Source organism: Xiphophorus maculatus, chromosome 17, assembly GCF_002775205.1.
Source record: "Xiphophorus maculatus strain JP 163 A chromosome 17, X_maculatus-5.0-male, whole genome shotgun sequence".
NCBI classification, from domain to species: Eukaryota; Metazoa; Chordata; class Actinopteri; order Cyprinodontiformes; family Poeciliidae; genus Xiphophorus; species Xiphophorus maculatus.
The window spans coordinates 4,923,639-4,947,114 of NC_036459.1; the positions used below are offsets into that span (position 1 = coordinate 4,923,639).

Here is a 23,476-nt window from a genome sequence, read left to right on the forward strand (position 1 = left end):
CTCTCGCCCGGAACGTTAGCTGGAGAAAGGCACCAGCACCCCTCCCGACCCCACTAGGGACAAGGGTGTTAGAAAATGGATGGATGGATTCACAATTGATCAACTGTCCTTTTTTGCGCAAATTTTCACACTTCTTTGGCACCAGTAATCTTACATAATTTATTTTTTCCCCAAACTGGTTAGTTTTAACAAATTGTTGCAGAAATTCAGTCCTAGTTCTTCAAGTTATTGCTAATTTTACATGCACTTACTCTTCTTTTTGTATTGTAGCAGACATTTAATGGCCAGGTACAAACATCCCAGCCTTCTCATTGGCTTCGTCTCACTAACATTGTATGGATGCGTTTTTTTTTTAACCAGGCTTATCTCTTCAATTAAAATTTAAACTGAGCACTCTTTGTACTCTGCAATGGCAGCATTACATCCCAGGGGTTTGGTTTATAAAAACCGACCTTCTCTTTTCATGCCCTTGTTCCTGTTGTATCGCTAAATCCAGGTGTGCTCAGGTGAAATCCCGCTTGGAGTGGAGAAGCCAGTGATAAACCTTCTCTTCTCTTTCCAAATTCACAAGAGGGTTCAGATTTCTCATTATGCTGACAGGCCTGTTCCCTAATGATGTTAACCAGTCGTCCCTCATTTTCTCCTCCACACACACACACACACACGCACCCCTGCATGCGTTCTGCGATTTACTGGCACACAATCGCACACATATAATTAGACTGAGACACATCTGAGAAGTGTGTACTGTACACGCACACAGATCACATGTATAGTCTTTCTTGCGTAGGAAGTTATTATATTTTGCTAAGGGAGGCTGATCATGAAGCACATTAACTCATCCACTTGCTGGTCTGAGTCTCATTTGCATCAGCACAAACTTGACCTATGCCCCCTGCCCACCATATTCTCCCCCCCTTCCCTACATCTCTCTGTGTTAACAGTTCCCTCCTGGCCTGTCCTGACCTTGCAGATATACTTTTTGTTGCTGTATCATCTTTTTTTTTTGATGCACACAGCTCTTCATTAACACATAGTAACAAAAGATTCATTGCCATGAAAATTTTAAAATGTCATAATTGCATTATTGTGGCGTGAAAGAGAAATTGATTTTGAAGTTTTTAATAAGTGGAAAAGTGGACTCAGAACAAAGTCTAATGTGAGGTTATGATACTTCATAGCTCAGTAATTATTCTGTTCTTTGCAAAGAGTTTATGACGGACAGCAAAGAACAACACCCTCTTGACTTGTTTGCAGGTGACAGCCGTGGAGTCCCTGGAAGGCCCCTTGTTTCAGGTTGAAGGGCTTGGAGATCTTCGGCTGGAGCTCAAAAACAAGAAGCTTAACATCCACTTAGTGCTCATCGACGAGCTGCACCGTCACCTCTACATCAAGTCCACCAGTCGCCTCGGACACAAGAACAAGGACAAAAATGCCTCTCGACTTCCAGGGTAAAAGGGGATTTCAGTCACTCTTAACACATCATTTCTTAATTTGAAATGATTTGCAGTTTAACACTATGGAGGATTTTCATTATATCTTATTACCTCTCTATAATAGCAGAATATATTGGCATTGAAACACTGAACTTATTCGACTGTGAAGCTTTGCAAAGTAAAATAAAATAGATTAGAATTAATATGAGGGGAAAAAAAGTTTTGCCATTCAGTGTGTATTCATTGTAAGCAATTTCCTTGTCATGGCAACTGACTAAAAGTTTCCAATTATTTTCTGAATGAACCAAAAACATTACTGTCAAACAGTTAAGCCTTTTATACATGTCAGTGCTGTGCTGCAAAGCAACAAAGGAATCAGATGACAAGCATAAGGTTTGTTTGTTGCTGGGAGCAAACACCAGTTATTTTTTACTTAAACATAATTATAAAATGTGTAATTTCTGGCAGAGTTGGTGTTGATCTTTGTTTATTTAAGAAACATACCATGCGTATGTTATTTCACATGTCCTCTTCTGTGTTTTCCTTGATACTGACAGCAAGAGAAGTCATCTTCCTTGTGTCTCTGGCAGTGATTGTCTAAATGACAGAATAGGTTTGACTGCCACTATGAGGTTAACTGTGACCTGATGGCCATTTTCTAACTTTCGTTATGCCGCTGTCTAACCTATTAGCAATAATGCTCCCCCGCAGGCTTTGAACACACATTTGTTGCTTTCGTTTTCCATGGAAAGCATTCATTTAAAGTGCTGTTTGCACTTTTACATGCGTGTATCTGTGGGGATGCTATAATTACAGTGGCTGTGGGTTGGTGAAGCACAATGATTTATTAATAAGGGTCAGCTAGTGACAGGTTCTGGCCCTTCTGTATTGGGTTGTCTCTAACAACACACCAGCCTCCATGCAGCCCACTCACTTAACAGGCACACGGTGTTTATGCCGCCTAAGTTAACGGACCTGGATTTGCTTCCCACCTCGGGGTTGATAAATGGCTCATTGGAAAGCAGCACCATCTTTACCAAACAGAGATGCAAGGTGTTTTCTTCTAACTGGAGATTGTTTTTATTTGCACAAGTTCAGGTTCCATTGAGTTTTTTTTTTGTTTGTTTTTCCACGAAAAAACTATTTGACAACAAATGTCATCTAAAGACTATGTAAAGGACAACAGATCCAGTCAGTATTCAAAGTCAATCCTAAATCACATGATACAACTGGTAATATAATACCAGTTAGTACAAAGTTATCAGTCCAAAGAGGTCAGTGCTATTATATCTTGCTGTTCACATTGCAGCAATTCCTCATTCATAGAAGGCATGTTGTGACTGAAAAAGAAGCCTTCTTGTTTAGCAGAAAGTAAATGCCAGCAGAAGCGACCGTGACATGAACGGTTATCTGCTGTGTCTGGTAGGGGTCAAGAGAACGGAAAAGCGACATGGTAAAGGAAAGAACTGCCTTGAACTGCCGGTTTAGTTTTTACAGGAAAGAAAAACAAAGAATACCAAAAGTTATTGGCAGTGTTAATGGAGTGAATGACTCCATTGGACAGAGATATTACTAAACGCAGACTGAGTCAGGCGTACATTTTAGGGAATGAAAAACAAAGGGATTAGACTTACTGTTCATGGCAGTAACAGCTTTGTCAGTATATCTGTTCATTAAAGACACAGCTTAACACCGGATAAAAACCAGTCTGAAGGAAAGAAAAGTAAATTAGTTAAAAGTTGAGGACAGCAATTGTGTCAGTGACTTCATCTGGGACAGAAACAGAGTTAAACCCAGAAGAGATAGGTCAGGAGTACCTTCAATGAGAAGGAAAAACAAAGATTACAAAAAATATCCATGGCATCAGTATGTCTGTTAGCACCCTTGTTCATGAAGGAGACATAGATTAACATAGACACAGGAGCACTTTTGAATGGAAAGGTCAACTAAAGAGAGCAAACAAAATAGACAAGTTACTGGGAGAAATTGTAGCAAAAATACAAAAATAGAGAATAGTTCAAGAAAACTGAGTTGGTAAAAGAGGTCAGTATGATCTCCAACAGCTTTAGTCTACAGCATCTTTTATGTAGTTGCATTCCCAGATTAAAATATGTAATGAAGAGTAAAATATTTCATAAGTGATGATTCACTTTACTGTTTTTGTCTCCTCTCAGGTCCTTGACTAAAGATACATCTCCGATGCCTGTTTTGGAAGTGAGCGGCTTGTCAACTCCACGCAAGCTTCTGGACTCTTCACAGTTCAGCACACCTGGATCCAGCAGTGGTATCTATATACATATATACGTACATATATACAGTATATATATGTATATATATATATATATTTTTTTTTCTTTTAGAGTCGACTTATATAATGAATGAGAAGGATAAAATTGTCAACTTAGTATTTTAGGTGAATCTACAAATCAAACATTTCTATGTTTAGTCCATTCACATCAGGGGAAAACTATGAAAACATAAAGGAATTCCAAAACCAGGCTAGAGCTTGGAGATGCATTTTCAATATTTCTTTTGTTCCACTTGACAAAAGGATACTAACATCTCCCTAGGTTAGATCCATTTGCAAGTCATTAGTAAGGTTGTGAAAAATGAATAGGACAAAACCCTTCTTGGATGTCAGGAAATAGGCGCACAAAGTTTGCACACAGGCAAACACCCACATTCCCCTTGCAGCACATGTCATAACATCTTCAGCTATGATCATAACATACATCTCTTTTCTAACAATATAATCATCACCCGTCTGCATTCCCCCCCACACGTGTACCATTAGTCACCCAGTGTCTCTGCGTTCACAGCGGGGGAGCGCCATCTATTAAACTCAAACTGGTAGAAGCTGAGAATACAGAACCCTAACTGTGTTCAGAAATGTATGAGTTCTTTCTCAGTGGTAGGGGCATAGAGTCAGCACTACATTTCTTCCAGGCAGAGCAAGGAGGAACACAAACAAGAAGATAATGAAAAAAGTTAATCCAGCAATAACTTGGCATTCCCTGGGTGTTTCTGAGTTTTTTATATTAAGGCATTTTTTTTCTTTTTTCCCACCACCCACTCTTGGCATTCGAAGTTAACGACTCATCGGTTTTAGCTCAGTGGATACTGAGCAAGTTTCTGTGCAGGATTAAGCATTCCCATGCATTTATATCGTTTTGTATGTGTATATATATATATATATATATAAGTTGTGCGGTTTTCTCTTTCTGTGTTTTTCTTGAAGCCTCTTTCTTTTCCATCTTTTACTCCACCTCCTATGCTGTCCTGTCATTTGTATGTACTCCCTTGTCATGCTCTCAAATGAGTAAACACACAAATGTATAAATTGCTTCTAATGCTTGATAAATATCTGTTCACTTCTCTCACACTGTGGACTAAAAAGTAAAAGCTCCCCTCATATTACACCAGCTGAACTCTTGACAATTAGCTGCCACCAGGTGGTAAGTGCCTATATACCGCCATGTTAACAACCACGGTCACGACATAGCAACTGGCTTCCATCAGAGGCCTGGCTTTCCATTTTGTCTAATAGCATTAGAGCACCTCATTTGTAGATAGTAATTGTCATAATTATTACACAAGCTGCAGTTGGAATGGGTGAAAAGAGGAAATACACCCAAAGTCCATTAACTTGCTATAAACATTAACTCTCCTAACATGCATTGATGGGGAATTGGGAGGCCCCATCTAATGGAAATTAGAGCATCACTCGATACTGCCATTCTCAATTTAGCTGCTAATGTGGCTAACTCAGCTGCTGAGCGTGTGGGGGTGGTGTTTGGGGGACAGGTTCAGGTGTGTGTGTGTGCTTAAAAGATGGAACTGGAGGATTTAAATACTGAAAATTATGTATTTGTGTTTTGTCTGTTACAAAACGAACAAAACAAGAAGAATACACTGGTGAAAATGCATCAAAAGGATCTTGTTGATTTATTTGTGTAATTGTACCCAATTTTTTATTTTAGTGCGTGAACTGCAGCAGGACATTCGTGATCTGAGTCAAGCAGACCTTTCTGAAGTGGATCCAGAGGAAAACAGCGCTGAGTTTATGGGAATACTCATCAAGGTATATGGACTTTTTAAAAATATATAAAATCAGGATTGGACTTCTATTAAGATTCAGTTGATATTAAGATTTGTCCTAAGTCTGCAGTAAAAATTGCAAAAAAAATTTACAAAGATATTTATAGCTCTTCATTTAATAATAGTGCAACCTCAAATTTGAATCTAATTTAGTGGGAATCTAGTTGGCACTTAGAGTGCTTTACTTTGATACTACTGAATGAAGTGGAAGCAAATGCCATTAGAACTCACCTATATTGAAAGTCAACTTGTGTGTGTACATTGTTTTTCTCTAGATTTTGTGACAGCAGTGGCCTTTTATTTACAACGTGTAGAAGAAAATTTCAAGGATAAAGCTAGTCACATTTGCAGTTTGCTACTACCGTTACTGGGAACCCATCTTATTTTACTACGTGCAAAGCATAATTTATCAAGTAACATCGGACGTACGGATGGATGGACGGACGGACATTAGCTTGAACACGGATTCCCCACAGTGAAACGTGGGATTGCAAATATTGATATATGGAAGCTCTAAAACATTTTGTATTTTTTGAGTAGGTAGCTTGCAAAGTTGTTTAGGTTCATATGCATAAAAGGAACAGAATACAAGTTTACATCATGATTTTTAATATTTTTTGTGAAATATTTTGAAAACCATGTATAATTTCAATATACTTTGGTGGTGCTTATTTGTGAGACAATTTTCCTTTAACTAAAGTCTTGGTCATTTTCTCCAGGCCCTTGCAAAACTGAAGAAACTTCCCGATACAACTAAAGCCATAATGGAGCGACTGGAGCCCGAGCTGAAACAGATCGTCAAGAGATCCACCACTCAGATAGCAGATCATGCTTACCAGAGAGGAGAAAACCTGGCACAGGAGAGCCAGCCAAGGTATGGTAAAAGTCAAAGGACTCAATGCTTAAAAATAAGAAGGCTCAATTGACAAATGAAAGGTTAAAAAAAGAAGATACAAGCAGGTTTGTTAAAACAGTATCAATATTTTCTTCTTTAGAATACAAAGTTGGATTTGAAAAATCCATTATTAACAGCGTTGGTATTATCCCTGAAAAAATATCTTAATAAAGCTGCCACTTATATTCCCAGCAGTATTGTATCTGTATAAGACTTTTATTAAGCTGCCTGTTTGCTTATTCTTCTGAAACCATAGTATTCCCATTAGGATTCCTTACCCAGTGTTATTAAATAAAAGACGGCGACACTGTCCATTGATTGGAGGAGTCGAGGGTTGTCTTTCTCCCTGCAGGTTCTTAGTTAAACATTAGAGTTGATTATCGCATCAATATCAATATTCTGACTGCCATGGGTCTTTTAGATATATTTACAGCAGACTGCAAAGGCAGACGCAAACATTTTTTGCATTCAGTCCCACAACTCTCATAGTCAGACAGTCAACCAGGTGTGAAACAGAGCGAAACCAAATGCTGGAGACACAGCCGGCCTCAGACCATGAAAACAAACACTGTGCTGCTTTAAACAAAGACATGTCATGGTTAAACACACCCATACACACAAACCAGCAGTTGTACACCTGCCTTATAGGACTGCCACATTTTAAAAGCGGTCACGTTAGCCGCTGCAGCCATACATACATGGTATGCAGTCCTAAGCACAGGTCTCAGTCCACTGATCCCGAACCATTTAAGAGGAACGTCTTGTTTTCTGTCAGGGATGTTCTCTCCAGCCCCGTTTGCTTTGTTTCTCCTGTTGGCGGTCGAATCTCATCTGACCTCGCTGTAATAGACCGCCGTGTAGCTCGTTTTAGGTCCGACGCCCTGCAGATTGTTTCTGAATTTGCTTTCATGTGTACATCTGTGAGCACTTAGCACTTTGGAGTTTGTGTGTGTTTGTATTCGGATGCATATACTGCTAGTACTCTCTATGTTGGTTTCAATTTAAAGTCAATGCTTGTTGCTATGGAAACTCCACCTGATGTAGCACTTGTCGGGAACAATGGTCTTGAATATTGCACACTATATTTTATAGCACTGCAGATCAGCAGGCAACACTTAAACTCTTCATAGCTTAAACAGTGTGTCAGTGTGTAACTTCCTTTTGGTTCTTCTCCTTAAGTGTTTCAGGAAGCCAACACCTGTCTTTATATCACAAATATTATAGGTAGTGTCTTTCACAAAGACACTAATTTCCCAGCATGCAACACTAGAATACAATGCCTTACAAAAGTGCTCATAGTTTAATATTACTGCCTCAAATTTCTGTATTTTAAAATATAAAACAATGCAATGTAGCTCATAATAGTCAGGAAAATTGGTTTCATGAGAAGTTATTTTTGAATTTCTGTGCAATGCATTTCGCTGACGTTTCACTGCAATTACAGTTTTTGGAGTATGTGGTTTTGCACATCTACCGACTAAAACATTAGTTTTGAACCACCTCTCCAATCTCAACGGGGCAGCGATTAGTGAACAAGAAACAGGTAGTTGATTCTCAACAGGCTGCAGCTTTGGAGGAAGACTAGTGAAACAGAGGAGATTAGGCTGGGAAATGACACCAACTGAGTTCACAGGAGCCGGGGAAACGAAATGGTGCACAAAAGATCAACTCAAAAACGAAGGCTGAACACAAAACAAAAGAATGACTAGAAATGGAACTCCAAAAGTGACAAAAAAGAAATAAAACCCATAGTTTTTAGATTTATGTGGGAAAAAAGGTATCCTAATCATGCCGCTTTGTATTATCAAGCTGCTTTGTTTTGGTTTGAAGCCTGAAAGTTTCTTCTTGTAATGTGACAAAACATATCAAAAAGGTTTGAAGGGTGTGAGTATTTTTGTATTTTGAAGTCTTCATTGTCATAGCGTTTGCTTTATTTCTACTTTGGGAAATATTTCAGACGAAACCCTTTACAGGGTGAGTGGTATATGATGAAGAAAAGAAGAAGGAGACTGTTGTGATTTAAACTTTGTGTGAAAGTGAAACATGCCATGTGTGTAAAAACTTGTGAGTGTGTGTCCTTGATAAACGTCTCAACAAGACCCATTTTGTCTGACTGGAATGTACCTGAATATTCCCTTTCCATTATATGAGAATCCAATGAATGATCACAAAATTAAAGTCAAAGTCATTTTAAAGCCAGTTTTAAATCTGGACAAGCACATTGCATAGGAGATGGTTTAGTCGTCGTTTTCCTTCTTTTCCACCTGTTCAGCAGAGAAATCTGGAAATCTTCTTGCTGCGAATAATATCCGTGTTTGCCTGACGGCATCATGACCCAGCACACTTAATATTTCACAAGCATTCACTCAGCACGTCGGAACCCTATTTACAGTAATTTAATGATCTTTGACTGACGCTCAGTCTAATGATAATCTAATTTTTATGCCGCTGTTGTTCTTCCAAAATGAGTCACGCACTTTCCTGCTGCTGGCCAGTTAGTTAGAGACTCTGTGCTGTTTCTCTCGGCTGTTCATGAGCGACTGGTGTCAGCTTCGATCCTGAGAGGAAATGAGACGAGAGGTCTCAAGGAACAGACGATATGGATTAGGATGGCCTCCACTGGGAGATAATGAGGAAGACTCGGTTGTCTACACTTCACTGTCTGTCTATAGATGAGTGAGTGAGTGAGCCGAATGTGGAAAGCATGGTAAAAAATGTCTCAAGGTCAAAATCATAAGTTATGCATTTATGGCTTTCCTTCTCATGTGCGTAGTCAGGAAATATTTCACTTTTTTAAAGTTAATCTATGCTTTCTTGCAAATACTTCCTACTAATTGTGTCTTGGAAAAATACTCATACTACTTGATGCTTTGAACGTTTTGCAATATTTTAAATGTTTATCATCACCAGCTTTTATTAATTTCCTCTTAAGTAGAAATAAAACCATGTATATTACTTCTTCCACTTCAATAATATGCATTACGTATTGTAGACTTGATGACTAGTAAACGTGACGACCATTAGCTGTGCATTTCACAAGTCTAGACCTTTTGTAACTGAAAAATGTAGTGTCAAGAAGAAAATCATTCTTCTCGACACTACACGTTGAAAGCCTAAAAATGCAGCTGTCACATGTGAAAGAAGGTTTTTTTTTCCTGTCACGTTGAATCAAAACTTTTTTGGCCAATGTGCCAAATGGTATGTGTTGTGGAAAACTAATACTGGACATCACCAGAAATACAAAATCCCCAGGAGAAAACATGGTGGTTTCAGCATCTGACTGTGTTGATGATTCTCTTCAGCATGGAAGCAGCTAGAGTTGAAGGAAATAAGCATGGAGCTATTTACTGGGTAGTCCTGGAAGGAAACCTGTGAGAGGCAGCAAAACATTGAGAGTGGGGTGAAGGTTCGACTTTTAGCAGAACAACAACCCTAAACATTTATACTGGTGTGGCTTAATATAAGGTCAGACCTAAATCAAAGTAAGAATCTTTGGAAAAACTTTACATATATATTACATACTTTTGCAAGGCACTGTGTAAAGGCATGTATGGCATAGAAATAAGTTCCTCAGTCTCCACTATGTTTTGTAAAGCTTTGGGCATAAATTTACCATCTCAGGGATCAGTTTACACTGTTATCTCCTAACCCCCAGGATCTTCTTTTTTCTCCTCAGCTGTACTTCTGAATAATGATGCCGGTCTTTGTTTTTGCATTATTGATGTATTTTAGTATCCTCCTCCTCAGGAAAAGGTGGCCTGAAGGAAGGCAACAAAGTTCTGTAATGCGGGGAACTACTTCAGAAGGCGGCATCCAAGGTTTAATTTATGAGAAAATGTCCATGAGACAGTCCAGCAGATAGCAGCACGGTGTAAGACGTAAGCAGGGACAAAGCACGCTCTGAGCTATAGTCAAGTGGCAAGGAAAGTGTAAAGAAATAACTTTGCTAAGTATGGTTTACAAGACCCGCACCTCCCAATGGATTACTTTGCTGAAAGGTGCAAGGGAACAAGAGCTAAAATCACATGAGACATTCTAGCAGCTACTTTGTAACTAACCAAAAAGGAGCAATAAAGGGCTGTTGAGGGAGATCTAGCGTTATATAATTGCATTAAATTCTCATTGAAGACACACCCGATTTATTCAGTCTTTATTGTTGGAATTAATACGCTGACAGAAATTTAGTACCAAACATTTAATATCCATTCTGCCAGGTAGAGAAGAAATTAATTAAAATGATAAAAAATTGCAACAAAAAATGTGGCATAGACTGTGTCATTATTTCATTATCAACTGTAATCCCCCCCTTTAAAATAAAGTAGTTACTCGTCATCATCCGTCTCATCTAACATAACCTCTGTTCCCTCTTTACTTCAAAAGCTGCGTCCTGGTGCCAAAAGGAGGTACAGCAGAGTCTGTATGAAAGCATTAGGGCAGATGAAGCAACTGTGAGCTTTCAGCGCTAAGTAGGGCACTCAGATGTAGTAGAAGGTCAGTTTGGTTTTGGATGCGCTCTCTCTACTTCAAGCAGAGCCATTTAGAGTTAACGAGAGTGGCTTTTCATTTGGATCCTTCTAGGGGCATCCAGGTGCTGCGTTATTAACACGGGGGAAAAATGCTGAAGTCTCTGCTCAAGAGAGTTGGCCATTAAAACTGAACTGTGAAACACTTCATCTCAGTTTACATAACCTGTATTTTAATTTCTAAATTCATAAGAGAAAAACAGTTTGTGGAGCAGGTCTATGTATTGTTTACTATAAAGTCATTTTGTCTTTGAGTATTTCTTCAAGTGCTCTCCATCCCTCCGTTGCCTGCCTCTCTGCTCATTGCCCCACTCATCCTTTTGTACTTCTCTCTCTGGCTCCCTCTGCAGGCTGCTGTTGGAACTGCTGGAGCTTTTGTTTGACAAGTTCAAGGCGGTTGCCCAGGCTCACAGTGTGGTGCTGGCCCACATGCAGCAGATTGCTGCACACACTCCGGGTGTGACCCATGAGGAGAGGATCAAGCTCTACGAGCAGGCTGATGTATCTGCCAAGATCCAGGCAGTGCTGCAGGTTAGTTTTCTGCAACAGTCAAAAGAAAAACATGTAACAAATATAGTTATTTGTGCCGGTTCAAATTAAAGTGTTCAAAGGTTGAATATAGTTTAAAGGCATTGGTACTTGCATTAATATTAAATATGGAACTGATAATTCATCACAGTAGTTGCCTATGGTATTGAAGTTATACCTGTTACCTCCAGTTGCCAAGGTAACTGGAGGTTACCTGGTCTAAAAGCAACATAAAATGAAATTGAATTAAAATCTACTAAATGCTACAACATAAATTAAGTATAAAATTTTAGTCATTGTCTGTCATGAACCTGAAAATTAGGTAAAGGTACTAAAATTAAAATTAGGTACTATAAAGTGATAGTAACACCAATGCATTACATATTTATGTAGTGTTGGTATAATTTAATAAAGGCTAAAAGACCAGTTACAAAGTGGCCCCTATTGAATGTAGAGAAATTTTGGGCCTATATATTCGTGCAAAGATATATTTTGTCACATTGCCACAGCATGATGCTGCCACCACCATGCTTCACCATTTCAATGGTGTATTCAGGTTGATGTTCAGTTTTAGCTTTTTTACTCAGCATTTTGCATGTGGGCCAAAAATTGTCATTCCTTTTTTCTCAGTCGTGCCTGCAAAGCTACTGGCAACCGGTAAATGTAAATTCTTATGGGTCTTCATTCTTTCTCCACTTTGATGTCTTTTGTCTTAACGATGTGGGAAATGTTGCAGCACTCTTGGCATGGATTTTTTTTTTAAAGTTTTTATGAGCAATATTCAGCATGGCTTGCCAAAAATAAGTTTCTTTTTAATAGTTTTTCCTACTTGATTTGTAGAATGATAAACCCCAGTAAGTTTAAATTGCCTTCATAACCTTTCACAGTTTTGTATAAAGCTGCTCACCTGATATTATTGCTAATGTCTTGGCTTTACGTTGGCGCACCACACACCTGAATGATCCCACCCAACAGTTTTCCAACATAGTTGATACATAATTTTTTAAATATGAGCCCACACCTGCTAATGATTAGTTTATCGCCGGGAATTAGATTGGCAACACCTGGCTTCTGCTTAGCCCCGATTTTCTATGGCGGCTGTGGAGGTATAATTACTTTTTCACCCACTGCTTCTGCTTTTTGGCTTAGTTCTTGGACTAATAGTCATATCATGTTTTTTTTTTTTTTTTACCTTTGTAAGAAATAGGTAAGAATTGGTTAATTAAAAAAATGAGTTATTTTGTAAAACCTTGAAACCTACAGAGGAGCTACTTATTCTTTCATGTGGTTAGGAAAATAAAGAAGGCTTGATTGCTTGGATTAATTTTAGGCTCTTTAATTGGCATGTATTTATGCTTGGTTGTTGATCCCCCTGCTCCTGTTTGATTGGTTGAGGGAGATGAACAGCTGTTGAAATGACCCTGCAGTGACTCTCAGTGGAAAATCGGCGACAGTTGTTGCTCTCAGACTGATTGGTGTGTGTATGTGTGTGTTTGTTCCTTTTGTGTGTTAATATCTCAAAATATGGTGCTTCATGTGGAGCTTCTTCACGGACAGTCTTTAAATTGTCATTTGCAGCAATTATCTGGCAGTTTTCAACAAAAGTATTAGAAAAAGTATAGTTAAATACTATTTTATGTATTCATTCACATATACATCATATTGGCACAAAGCGTAGAAAATGCCTCAGTTTATTTACGTTCGGAGAGTAAGATTCAGGCGAAAATGAGCTTTTCTATTGTGGAGGACTTGGACGTGTTGGCTGCTGCCATGGTAATTGATAGCCCAGTGTTTCTTTCTATCGATCACGTAAAAGCAAAAATAAATAAAACGATGGAATGCTTTCTGCCGAGTGAAATTGAAAGCCCTTTCATGTCTAACTCCCACAATGAGACTGTGCCTCCAATAGGTTGAGCTTTTTCCAACTGGCATGCATGAAGACACAAAACGAAGAGTGTTTTGGGGTATTTGTGTGTATTTTGAGGGTTTTAGTGGTACATAGGCATGCGGTGTAATTGCTCTGCTGTATGAGTACAGTTTTATATGGCAGGAAACCATTCCTCAGTGTTTGACCACAGCCAGCACACAATTGCCAGTGGCTCCAATCTCTCTTGGGTCTCTCATGTGAGATAATAGAATCGCTTGATTAGAATACTCATTATGTGAAATGAGGTTTTCTTACTCAGTCACTTGTGTTATTATTTTCTGACTGATAATATCAATAAGAAGGACCCACATCTATCCATTTGTTTTTTCTTTTTTCTCTCACTCTGCATTTCCCTTGCTCTTTGCTTCCTCAGCATAATTCCTGCTGCCTCTGTATCACAATTTCTATTTCTCAATACCTTCTGCATTTCCCTCTTGGTCCTTGTAATTTCCTCCTTAATCTTATTATCTGCCTTTTTTTTCTTCTCCGAACTCCCATAATTCCCCTCGCCCCTTCATTTAGCTCTTTGTTTTAAAGTGTCACATGTCAGCAATGAGAGAAATTAAATTCCTACAGCTCCCACACCAGCTCTGTCAGGTTTTATTGGATAGTGATCCAGCTGATATCTCAGACCTTAAGACCAGCACAGGCCTGAGTTTCGTCATGTTGGTTCTGTCTGGAGGGGTGTTTCTGTTGTGTTGGATATTTTTAAGTTATGTTTTAAGTTTTCTTCCATCCAGGCTTCCACTTTTCTCTTTATGTATTTGTGTCCATTTACTATTACTTCTCTCTACCATTCATCTGTTTATCTGCTTGTCCTTCTGCCCATTCATTTGTCCTTCCACCCACCCATTTACATATTAAATGTGGAGAAATATGGAATTTCGACATCTTTAAATGTTTGTTAAACCCCTATAGATTTTTTCCCTTTTTTGCTTTAAATGCAAAGATTTGAACAAAAGTGCATAACACAATAAGATGTCAGAACAGATGAAAAAACTGTTACCACAATTCAATTTAGCCAAAGAATGACATATTCAAAGGTGTCAAGTATAAATAGTGCTGGGCTATTTTTTAATTCTCACAGAAAACACTCTCTACATCCATTTACTTACTGACTACCCCTACCAAGCCCCCATTTACAAAAAAAATTATTATATCCCCACATGACTCTTGCTTCTCATTGCATTTCTTGTATTTGACATCCACAGAAACCTTTGATAGGTGTTATTTTCTCTCTCCCCCTTCACATGGAGAGGTGCAGAAACCAGGTTGACCTTTACACATGACATACTAGCAGACGATTGCAGGAGCTGACAGAAACATAGGGTGCACACAGCTACAAGGCCTTGGCAGAGAAGCGACTTTCATCAATGTGGGCTCGGTAGGTTTAGAGAGTGGAGTTGGTAAACAAGCTTTTGAAAGTCAGGATTCATGTAGCAGTTCTAATCCTTGCTCAGAAAGGCCCAAGATACTTCTGCGGGTTGTGTCGTTTAAGTGTGGAAGTATTGATTCAAAGCATAAAAAACTGCAGGGTAATCAGTGGTATTGATGTAGGAAGGTGTACTTTAAAGCCAGTGCGCAATTTTTCAAATCGCTCTCTGATGAATTTGTGAGTATGTTTATTGATTATCTGCGGGATCAGTGAATTTACATCTCTAAGCATGCAGCACCACACTGCTGCAAAAGCCTGCACGTATACCCTTCTTTTTGTTGCCTTTTTCTTCTTTTCAGGTGTACTGTTTACTTGCTGAGCTGGTCTGTCGGCCTCACACTTCTAATAAGACGATACTTAAGTGAAATTATTTGCAAAGAAACATCTGCATTTCTTCACAGTTATGTTAGAAGTTACAAGCTATCAGACAATTGGCTATCGGCTTATTAAAGATCACAGTTCACAAACCTCAACATGGATTCACAATTAAGATGGCCCAATCTTTATCTAGAGTAAGGTGTCTGTGGCTGCTCCTGTCCATCACCCTTTCACCTTGTCTACAGTTTGGTCTGATGCCTGGAAGTTTGTTAATTAGGTTGCCATTTGCGGACGCTGCAAGGATTTGTGGCTATTTGCCTGCATGCCACGTCCATTGTCTGCTCCTGGGATGTGACCAGAGTGCAAATTTCACTTTTAATGAGGTGCTTCTTATGCACGCAGAGGGACTTTAGAAACTACATCCGAAAATACGGACGGATCCCGATGATCGATATTCTGAAAGAGGAGATTCTTGTAATATCAAGTTCAGATTAGACCTTGAAATGTTTATTAACATTTACTGACATGAGTGCTAAGATGGATGCCTTTTTGATGGTTTCTGTGAATATTGTTTTATTGCATTGCCTTTCTACATTTCCAGTAGATGCTCAGTTGTATTTTCTCTTGTATTTCTGGTAATGCTCCTCTGTTTACGTGTCATGTGGAAGAGAAGAGAGCCTGTGGTTTAATCTAAATCTGCTTCATAAATTAATCCCTTTGCCGACACAGATTACTCAACACAAAAGGCTGTGTCATGTTTGTGTCAACATATGGAAGAGGCTTTGAATTTTTTTTCTTACTTTTTGCCTCCTCAACAGACAGAATATAAAGCAAATTGAAGTGGCAGAGAGAATCAAGAAGACAATAAGCCTCTATTAATTGGATATGAAGTACAGACATTGCTACCATGTTCTTGACTGACATTTTAATCAAAATGTCATGTTCATTATGTCCTCCAGAGCATTATCATGTTTATATGTTGCTGGAGTGCGGTGAAGTATACCATGATGCTGTTCTAAGGCTTCTTTCTTCTCAGCAACTCCCCGATCCACCACCACCATCTCTCATCTACTAAATAAAAGTAACTGCAGGCTTTGTCAAATGCTTGTAGAAGAATCAAGAGTCATTTAAAAAAACAATACCTTGTTGCCATGGTTATACATCATAAAACTACCTGAAAATAAAAATAAGTAAGAGCATGAACTCTTGCAGCTGCAAAGCATCCATCCACTTGTGGAACAATTGTCCAAGCAAGCAATACATCTTAAAGAAATCATGAACTAAAGTCTACAAAAAGAACAAATCACAACCAACATTACAGAGCCGCCATGCTGCCACAATTCTGGATTTTTAGAATTGCTCTCATCAAAAACAGGCAAGTCTAAGCACTTCTAGAAGTCGAAGTTGCTTTAACCATTTCAAAACATTACATTTTTATAATTTGGTGTAATGCGTCAATACCGCCGACAATGAAATATTGCTAAAGTTGAGTCTATGAAGCTGCCTCACTGTCGACAGTAACACCAGTGTTCCAGCAGTTTTCAGTTTTTGTTGCCTTTATGGTTATTAGTTGTTATCCTAACCAATTTTCTATTTCTTGAATTGCACACCAAAAGCTTCTTCAGTGGCCCCTACCTCCACATGATTATTATTATTTTTTTATCCCTGGTTAGTAGCCAGTTCAAAATGTAAGGAATAGTCAATCAATTTTTAGAAACTTAACAAATACTGAGAAGAGTGTTCAAATATCCATCCAGAAAGTTGGTGATTAAAACAAACTTTGTTCGGGATGTATGTGGACATCTGTACCTCTACCTATAATTTTGACAGTATTGCAGAGAATTTGTTGAGAAAAACTCTGCCACTAATAAACTTAGTACATAACACTTAGTGCAACAAAAATCAATTTGTCTCCTTTGTTTTAAACAATAATCACGCATGGCCACAGAACTTGTTGGGGTTGTACCAAGGACAGAAGTTTTCAGCTTCTACATCTTTCTCTCCGTTCCTTCCAGTCAACAACGTAGCCTTCAAAAGATCGACTGCCTGCAGCCGGCTTGAGGTGGGAACCCCTGCTGCTTTAGCAGGAGTCTGGTGCTGAGAGAGAATTGCTGCTGGAGCTCCATCACAACTCGTGAAGGTTATTGAAGTTTCTGGAGCACAATCAATACAGGATGTATACAGAGCCCCTCTTTGACGGCCAAGGACACTTGCAGCTTTAAACTTCAAGCTAGCAGCCGGGGATATCAGTCAATATGTTTAGTGACAAGACGCTTGCCAAGGGATTTAGCGAGAAAACAGACGATTTCTGTTAAGCCTTGAGAAAGGAACAAAGTAGACATTGTTCTCGGCTGCTTTTAAGACTTCTTGAACACAGAGATGGATGGAAGCAGGAAATATGTGAAAACAAAATTATATATCCGCCTTTAATTTCAGCCAACCAACTGCTAGGTTTACCCTATGTCAAGTGCTCACCTGCAAAGCTTTGAGCAATGTTCTCCTAATTGCTCTAATTCTTTGGCTGTTGGGGCCTAATAAAAGGTGAGTACGCGCTTGCTTCATGAATGAAAGCATCAGGGCATTTTAGAGATGAACGAATAGATGACTAATGATTTACAGCGGCAGACTTCCATTAAGCTTCTCTCCATTTTAATTTAACTTTGCACTCAGGCAGCGGACTGATTTGAGCTTGGGACGCGACCCAAGCAATTCGTTTGCACAACGAGTTTGATTGAATAGTTTTGGTGGAAATGATTGTAAAGGAAGCCCTGCAGAGATGTGTTATTTTTATTTGTGGCCCGTCTCACACAAACACACACACGCCTACACGCACGCACTCAAACATGCACTTTTGAGTCCTTGCTCTTAGCCGTCTAATTTGCCGGGATAAATTTGCACATGTTCTACATGATTACATGCTTGTTTTTTATTTTTTATTTGTTGCTTCGTGACTTTTAATTTTTAGTGAATTTAGCTGGTTTGTTTCTTCCTCTGCTGTTTTATTAATCAACTCTCTCTGACCTTTTAATGAAAGTCATCAGATCTAATTAATAGAAGCAAGGATACTTATCAGGATACAACTAAATTAGAAGCAGATGCAATATGCTTTTTGTTTTCACTGATTCTCACCATTAGCTATTCTAACAGGACAGAAACTTAGAAAGCTTGTTAAATTCTGGGTGTAAAGCGAAGAATAGAGTTCAAAGATTACAGTTGTGTAATGTTTGTGAATCCTCATTTCAAGGTCTTCAGTGCTTGTGCTGCTTGCGTAAGACCTTATCAAAGCTCCAGGGATTTAACTAAATTAGAACAGGCACCCATTTGGAACTGGGCTCTGGGACCAATTACTAATTATCAATGTGGACAATTGAATTTGTTTACTTGTGTGTGTATGCGTGTGTAGTTGTGCGTTTGTATTATGTTCTTGCAGTCACTGAAGCAACTCTTTGTTTTGGTAACCACAATCACGTTGCTGATCTTGTCTTTATCTTTTGTTTCTGAATTTCTTATCTTTTTATGCATTCTCATTCAACCCCAGCTTTAGACTTTAGATAATAGCATTTATATCCAGGTTCACCATTGTGTTCAATCAGTTTAAGTTCTGTACCTCCCAATTTTTTTACTTTTTCTTTAATAATATTAACTTTGGAATCTTTAAAAGGTGAATGTTAGAATTAGTCACAGAAACTGTTTCCACATTCATTGTTTCTGTTTAGTGTACAAGGCATCAGTCAGGAGAAGGGTTGAAGAATATTTCTACAATTGTGTATTTTACCATGGTACACAGATAATACTATCATCAAGAAATGTGGAAAAATATGGGACAAAACTGGCATTAAAAATTTTTGTTTCCCAACAATTGATGAGAAAGCAAAATGAAGACAAGGTGGGCTCCAACAAATACTGATTGTCTTCAATATGTGACAGCAATCAAGATAGATGTTCTTTTCTTCAAACACAAATAACATCAAAACAGCATGTTTTTGTTTAATAATTGCAGCATATTAAAATGTGTTAAGCCCATATCTTCCTTTTAGGCTTAAAGGCAACATGTAGCTGGAACTTTGTAACCAGATCAATTTGTAATTGAAGAGTTTATTTTGGTTCTATAGAATATAACTGTGGCAGGATTTGATTATTAAAGATAAATAACAAAGAGTCTCAAAGGAGTTGGTTCATTTATACCAACATGATCTCTATAGTAAGTTTTGGTTAAAACAATTTTTCCATAAAACAATTATTTTCCCATCATTATCTCTCTGTCTCTAATTCCCTCCATCATTTTTATCATCTGCCTCCCATCACTCTCTGTGTCCTAACGGTCCAGTTAATTGCCTGCAAAGTTCACTCTGACTCTGGGCTAATGCAATTTAAGAGGGGTCGGAGCCCCTTCATCAGCCCAGCAATGGCATTTCATTAAGTCCGCTTGGGTGTTAGCTTGCAAGCAAGTAGGGGGGGGGGGAGTTTCACTCCGTCAGCTCATCATTAGTAATTAATACACTGATGGGATTAGCTGCAGCACAAGGCCAGTGGCAATTGGTCACCACGTTGCTGCAAGTTTTGGGTCGGCAAGTGTGATATGGCGTCAAGCTCGGCTGTTGTGATTGGGGAACTGTGTTGGGGAGTGATTAATTGGTAAAAGATTGTGGATTAACACATGTTGTTAAATTTGTAAACACTTGCAAAGAGCCCAGACTGATTTAATTGAAACGAGATCTCTTAAAAGTTTCTAAAGTTGACTTGATAGTTTTAACCCTCCTTTAAAAGATCTTTTTTATTAGCTTATCAGAAGCTCTGAAAGAAAACTGCTTGCATTACATAGTTCACTTTATATGGTTGCTTCTTTGTGTTGGATCAGATATCAACCCTAGGCTTTCCCATGCATGACAGGGAATGCTCTGCACAGCGTTAATTACATCATTATGGTCGGGATGGATCTCCATCTGCTCAGCCATTACTCCTGTCCCATTCTGGGCTGACCCACACTGCGCTTTCAGAATTAGACACACACAGGCTAAATGGCCCTGATAAATTATGAAGCTATTAGATATGGGAGGCTATTTTGGAACATATGCATTCGCAGTGAGAGGAATGAGGGGTGGGCGAGAGAGAGGCAAATACGAACCGAGGGAAGACGGAGCAAGAAACGGGGGGGAAAAAATAGAAATGTGAGAAATGATAGTTGAAGCTCAAAGAGACTTTGAAAAATGAGAGCAAATGAAAGAAACGGAGGGAATGTACAGATAGTATGATAGAGGAAGTGAACTTTTTTTGGATCTGGACAGAATTTCGATGTGCTTATTTCAGACTATTGTTAGAAGTTGATAAGATTTTTATGAAGCATGATCAGAAGCTGATGGATTTTAGCATTGATCATGCAGACAGATCAGGGGACTGAAATGGGGAAAAAAGACTGTTCCTGTCATGTCTGCAGACTATCTTAGGGTTGAGATCTTTTTTAAGGTATGTAATAGGATTGAGACATAATATGTCATTGGATTAATATTTTTCTTAAGGTTTTCTTTTTGTCATTAAATATGATTTTCCATTAAACCAATAGCATCAGTTAGGCTGCATCTCTAATAGATCAGAAGCCACACCTGTTTTTGACTCTACATATAAATACAGAAATATATGTCAAAAGCTAAAGTTCTTGAAATACTTGACATACTTAAAAGGCTAAAAAAAACAAACTGATTTGTTGGACTTTACTTATGCAAAAAGTTGTCAGAAGTTTTGTGGTTATCCAAATTACTTTATTTCTTTAATTTTTGTCAGAGGCACAAGAGCTTATGTCACATAGCTGAAGGACAGTTCCTGTTTCTCTCAAACATAACACAAGCAAAACACGAAATGTCTTCATGCCTTTATTTTACCTTTAACAGAACACACTCTTTGCATTTAAGGTTCTGCTGATGGAGTATCTGGATGTGAAGAACAGCCGCAGTTCCACTGAGCAGTCGGCTCAGCTCTCCTATGCCAGCACCGGCAGTGAGTTTGCTGCCTTCTTCGCCAAGAAAAAACCCCAGCGTGCCAAACAGTCACTGTTCAAGTAAGAATCCCTTTCTTGGCTTGAAAGACCATATAGGTTTTCACATGTAACGATATGGTCAAATATTTAAAGTCATCCTGGGCATGAATGTCAAAATCTCACTGTGTGCACAAGGTCAAGGTCAACTTTATTGAGATTCTGCCTCTTTTCTTTAAAAACAGGAATTGAAAGATCATTCTTTTTCAGCCACAATATACTCTAGATATTGTACACAGAATAATATTAGTTATCTATCTGCGCATGAGAAGCAGTGTCCATCCATTGATCAATGACATAGCAGAAAGGATGATGACTGATACCTTGGATGTTTTGAGCCTAAATCAAGAAATCTTTAAGGTCATGTCGTCATGACCTTTTGTAGACAACAGAGTGCAACTGTTTTAGGTTGTAGGTTAGCTGGGAATAAGCCTGATTAGGTTAACACTTTCAAATTGACCTTTTACATACCGCTATTTTGTTGTTTTGTTAAAGCTATTGTTATTACTAATCAAACCAAAAGTATCTGTGCAAATAATATATCGATGTTAAGCTTTAATATTGTTTTGACCTTTAATAAATCAAGAGGTCCTTTGAGATTACTCTTGTTTTTTTAAAGCAAGAAGGTGGTTAAGAGGGCACATTGTTACAACATAATACTTAGCATCGAAATGCATAATAAAAACAAAACAAGTTAGTGTCAACATATTGCAGGTGCAAGGGACAGTTTAAGAATATCAGTATAATTCTAATGTCACATAAATCCATAAATTTGCTTTAAATTTACCCAGAGAGAGAAAAGCTTTACTATACTCTGAAGAGTCTTTCATTACCAACATGCACAATGACAAAACAAGGCTTTATATAGTTTAGAAAAGTTCTGAGTTAAAGAGAAGTCAACTTGACAACTGGATATTATAGTGGGTATTTAAGTGTAATGTCTGTTCTCATGAGGGTTAGGGATCACTGCCAAGTAGCTAAAATATCTTTGATATCAAATAAATATTATTTCCTGTTAAATTTTATAATGTGGCATAACTGTTTATCTTTTAAATGCGTAGATTTGTGTCAACAAATTGATGAATATCAGCCCTGAAATTCTTTGCAATTTCTCTCAACCTTAAGTTACGTTCCTAATTATTACTGAATCCTTTGTTTTATTTGCAGGTTTGAGTCATCGTCCCATGCAATCAGCATGAGTGCCTACCTGAGAGAACAAAGACGAGAACTTTACAGCAAAAGCGGAGAATTACAAGGTGAGGAGGGAGACTGGTAGATGAACTGAGGAGTGCACGATGAAGTTGCAGAGTTTAATACTTGACAGCAAGATAAAGATGTGGGGAAGTAATCTAAATGGAATAAGTTGACTGTGGAAACATTGGTGATAAGAGAGAAGATAAAAGGACAGCAGAGGTGAATCTCAGATTGTAAAATGGTAAGATTTCTGTGTATAGTGCACTGGAAGAACTGAGTAGTTAAAAGTGGTGGGGTTTGGTCACAGTTTGTAAAGGTGGAGGGATTCACTCAGATGCTGATTGAGGTGAAGAGTTGGAATTGGAAGTATGAAAGAGGAGGGAGTAATGGTGCTCAGAGAGAGAAAGGGCATGTCACAGTTCGAGGAGTTGCACTTAGGAACAAAAAAAAAAAAGAAAGGCAGACAACAGGAGTGTGGAGCGCCAAGCCGCGATAGAGAAAGAGATTGACGAGATGCAGAGAACAGGGTGACTTTGCAGAATCCGCCTACAGGGAGAAGCCCTTAAAAAGCTCTCGCTCACACATTCACACGCACAAAATAGCTCAGTAAGTGAGCTACACAGCTGGACCCTGGAGAGCCTGAATGGTGCTGCTGCCCGAACCTCTTCTGTTTTTTCTCTTCTCTGGCTCTCTGTGCGTCTGCCTGTGACCTTGAGGTTTCAATCAGCGATGCCTGATGGCGATGTTTGCTGTCTGCTGCCTTACTTTTTTTCTTATCCAATTCCTTGTTGATGGGTAAAAAAATGATCTGCACAAATACAGCGCCGTAAAAATGTATTTAGCCCACTACAGATTTTCTCACATTGCAGAGTTTTTCAAGCATGAACAACTTATTTAAGATTAACTAAATTAGATTTAAGGCTATGCTTTAACTACACCACTCTGAAACCATCATTGTATTGACTTTTACGTGTGCCATTCAGAGGTTGACTTGGTGCTTTGCTTCAACGTTCATTCATTTTACCATCACAAATGTATTGTCAGAGATTCTTGTTTTAAGATTTTTTTTTTGTGAGCATCAACATTTATAGTTT

The 23,476-nt window shown here is 38.5% G+C and overlaps 1 protein-coding gene across 1 annotated transcript in view; it reads left to right on the plus strand.

The window, feature by feature from the left end:
- exoc4 (exocyst complex component 4) overlaps positions 1-23,476 on the plus strand; it is a 118,051-nt gene that overhangs the window by 3,921 nt on the left and 90,654 nt on the right. The window contains exons 4-10 of the mRNA XM_005807412.2: positions 1,258-1,451; positions 3,611-3,720; positions 5,417-5,517; positions 6,254-6,408; positions 11,303-11,483; positions 21,067-21,212; positions 22,356-22,444. Coding sequence (XP_005807469.1) covers positions 1,258-1,451; positions 3,611-3,720; positions 5,417-5,517; positions 6,254-6,408; positions 11,303-11,483; positions 21,067-21,212; positions 22,356-22,444 — 976 coding nt within the window. The remainder of the gene's footprint in view (positions 1-1,257; positions 1,452-3,610; positions 3,721-5,416; positions 5,518-6,253; positions 6,409-11,302; positions 11,484-21,066; positions 21,213-22,355; positions 22,445-23,476) is intronic.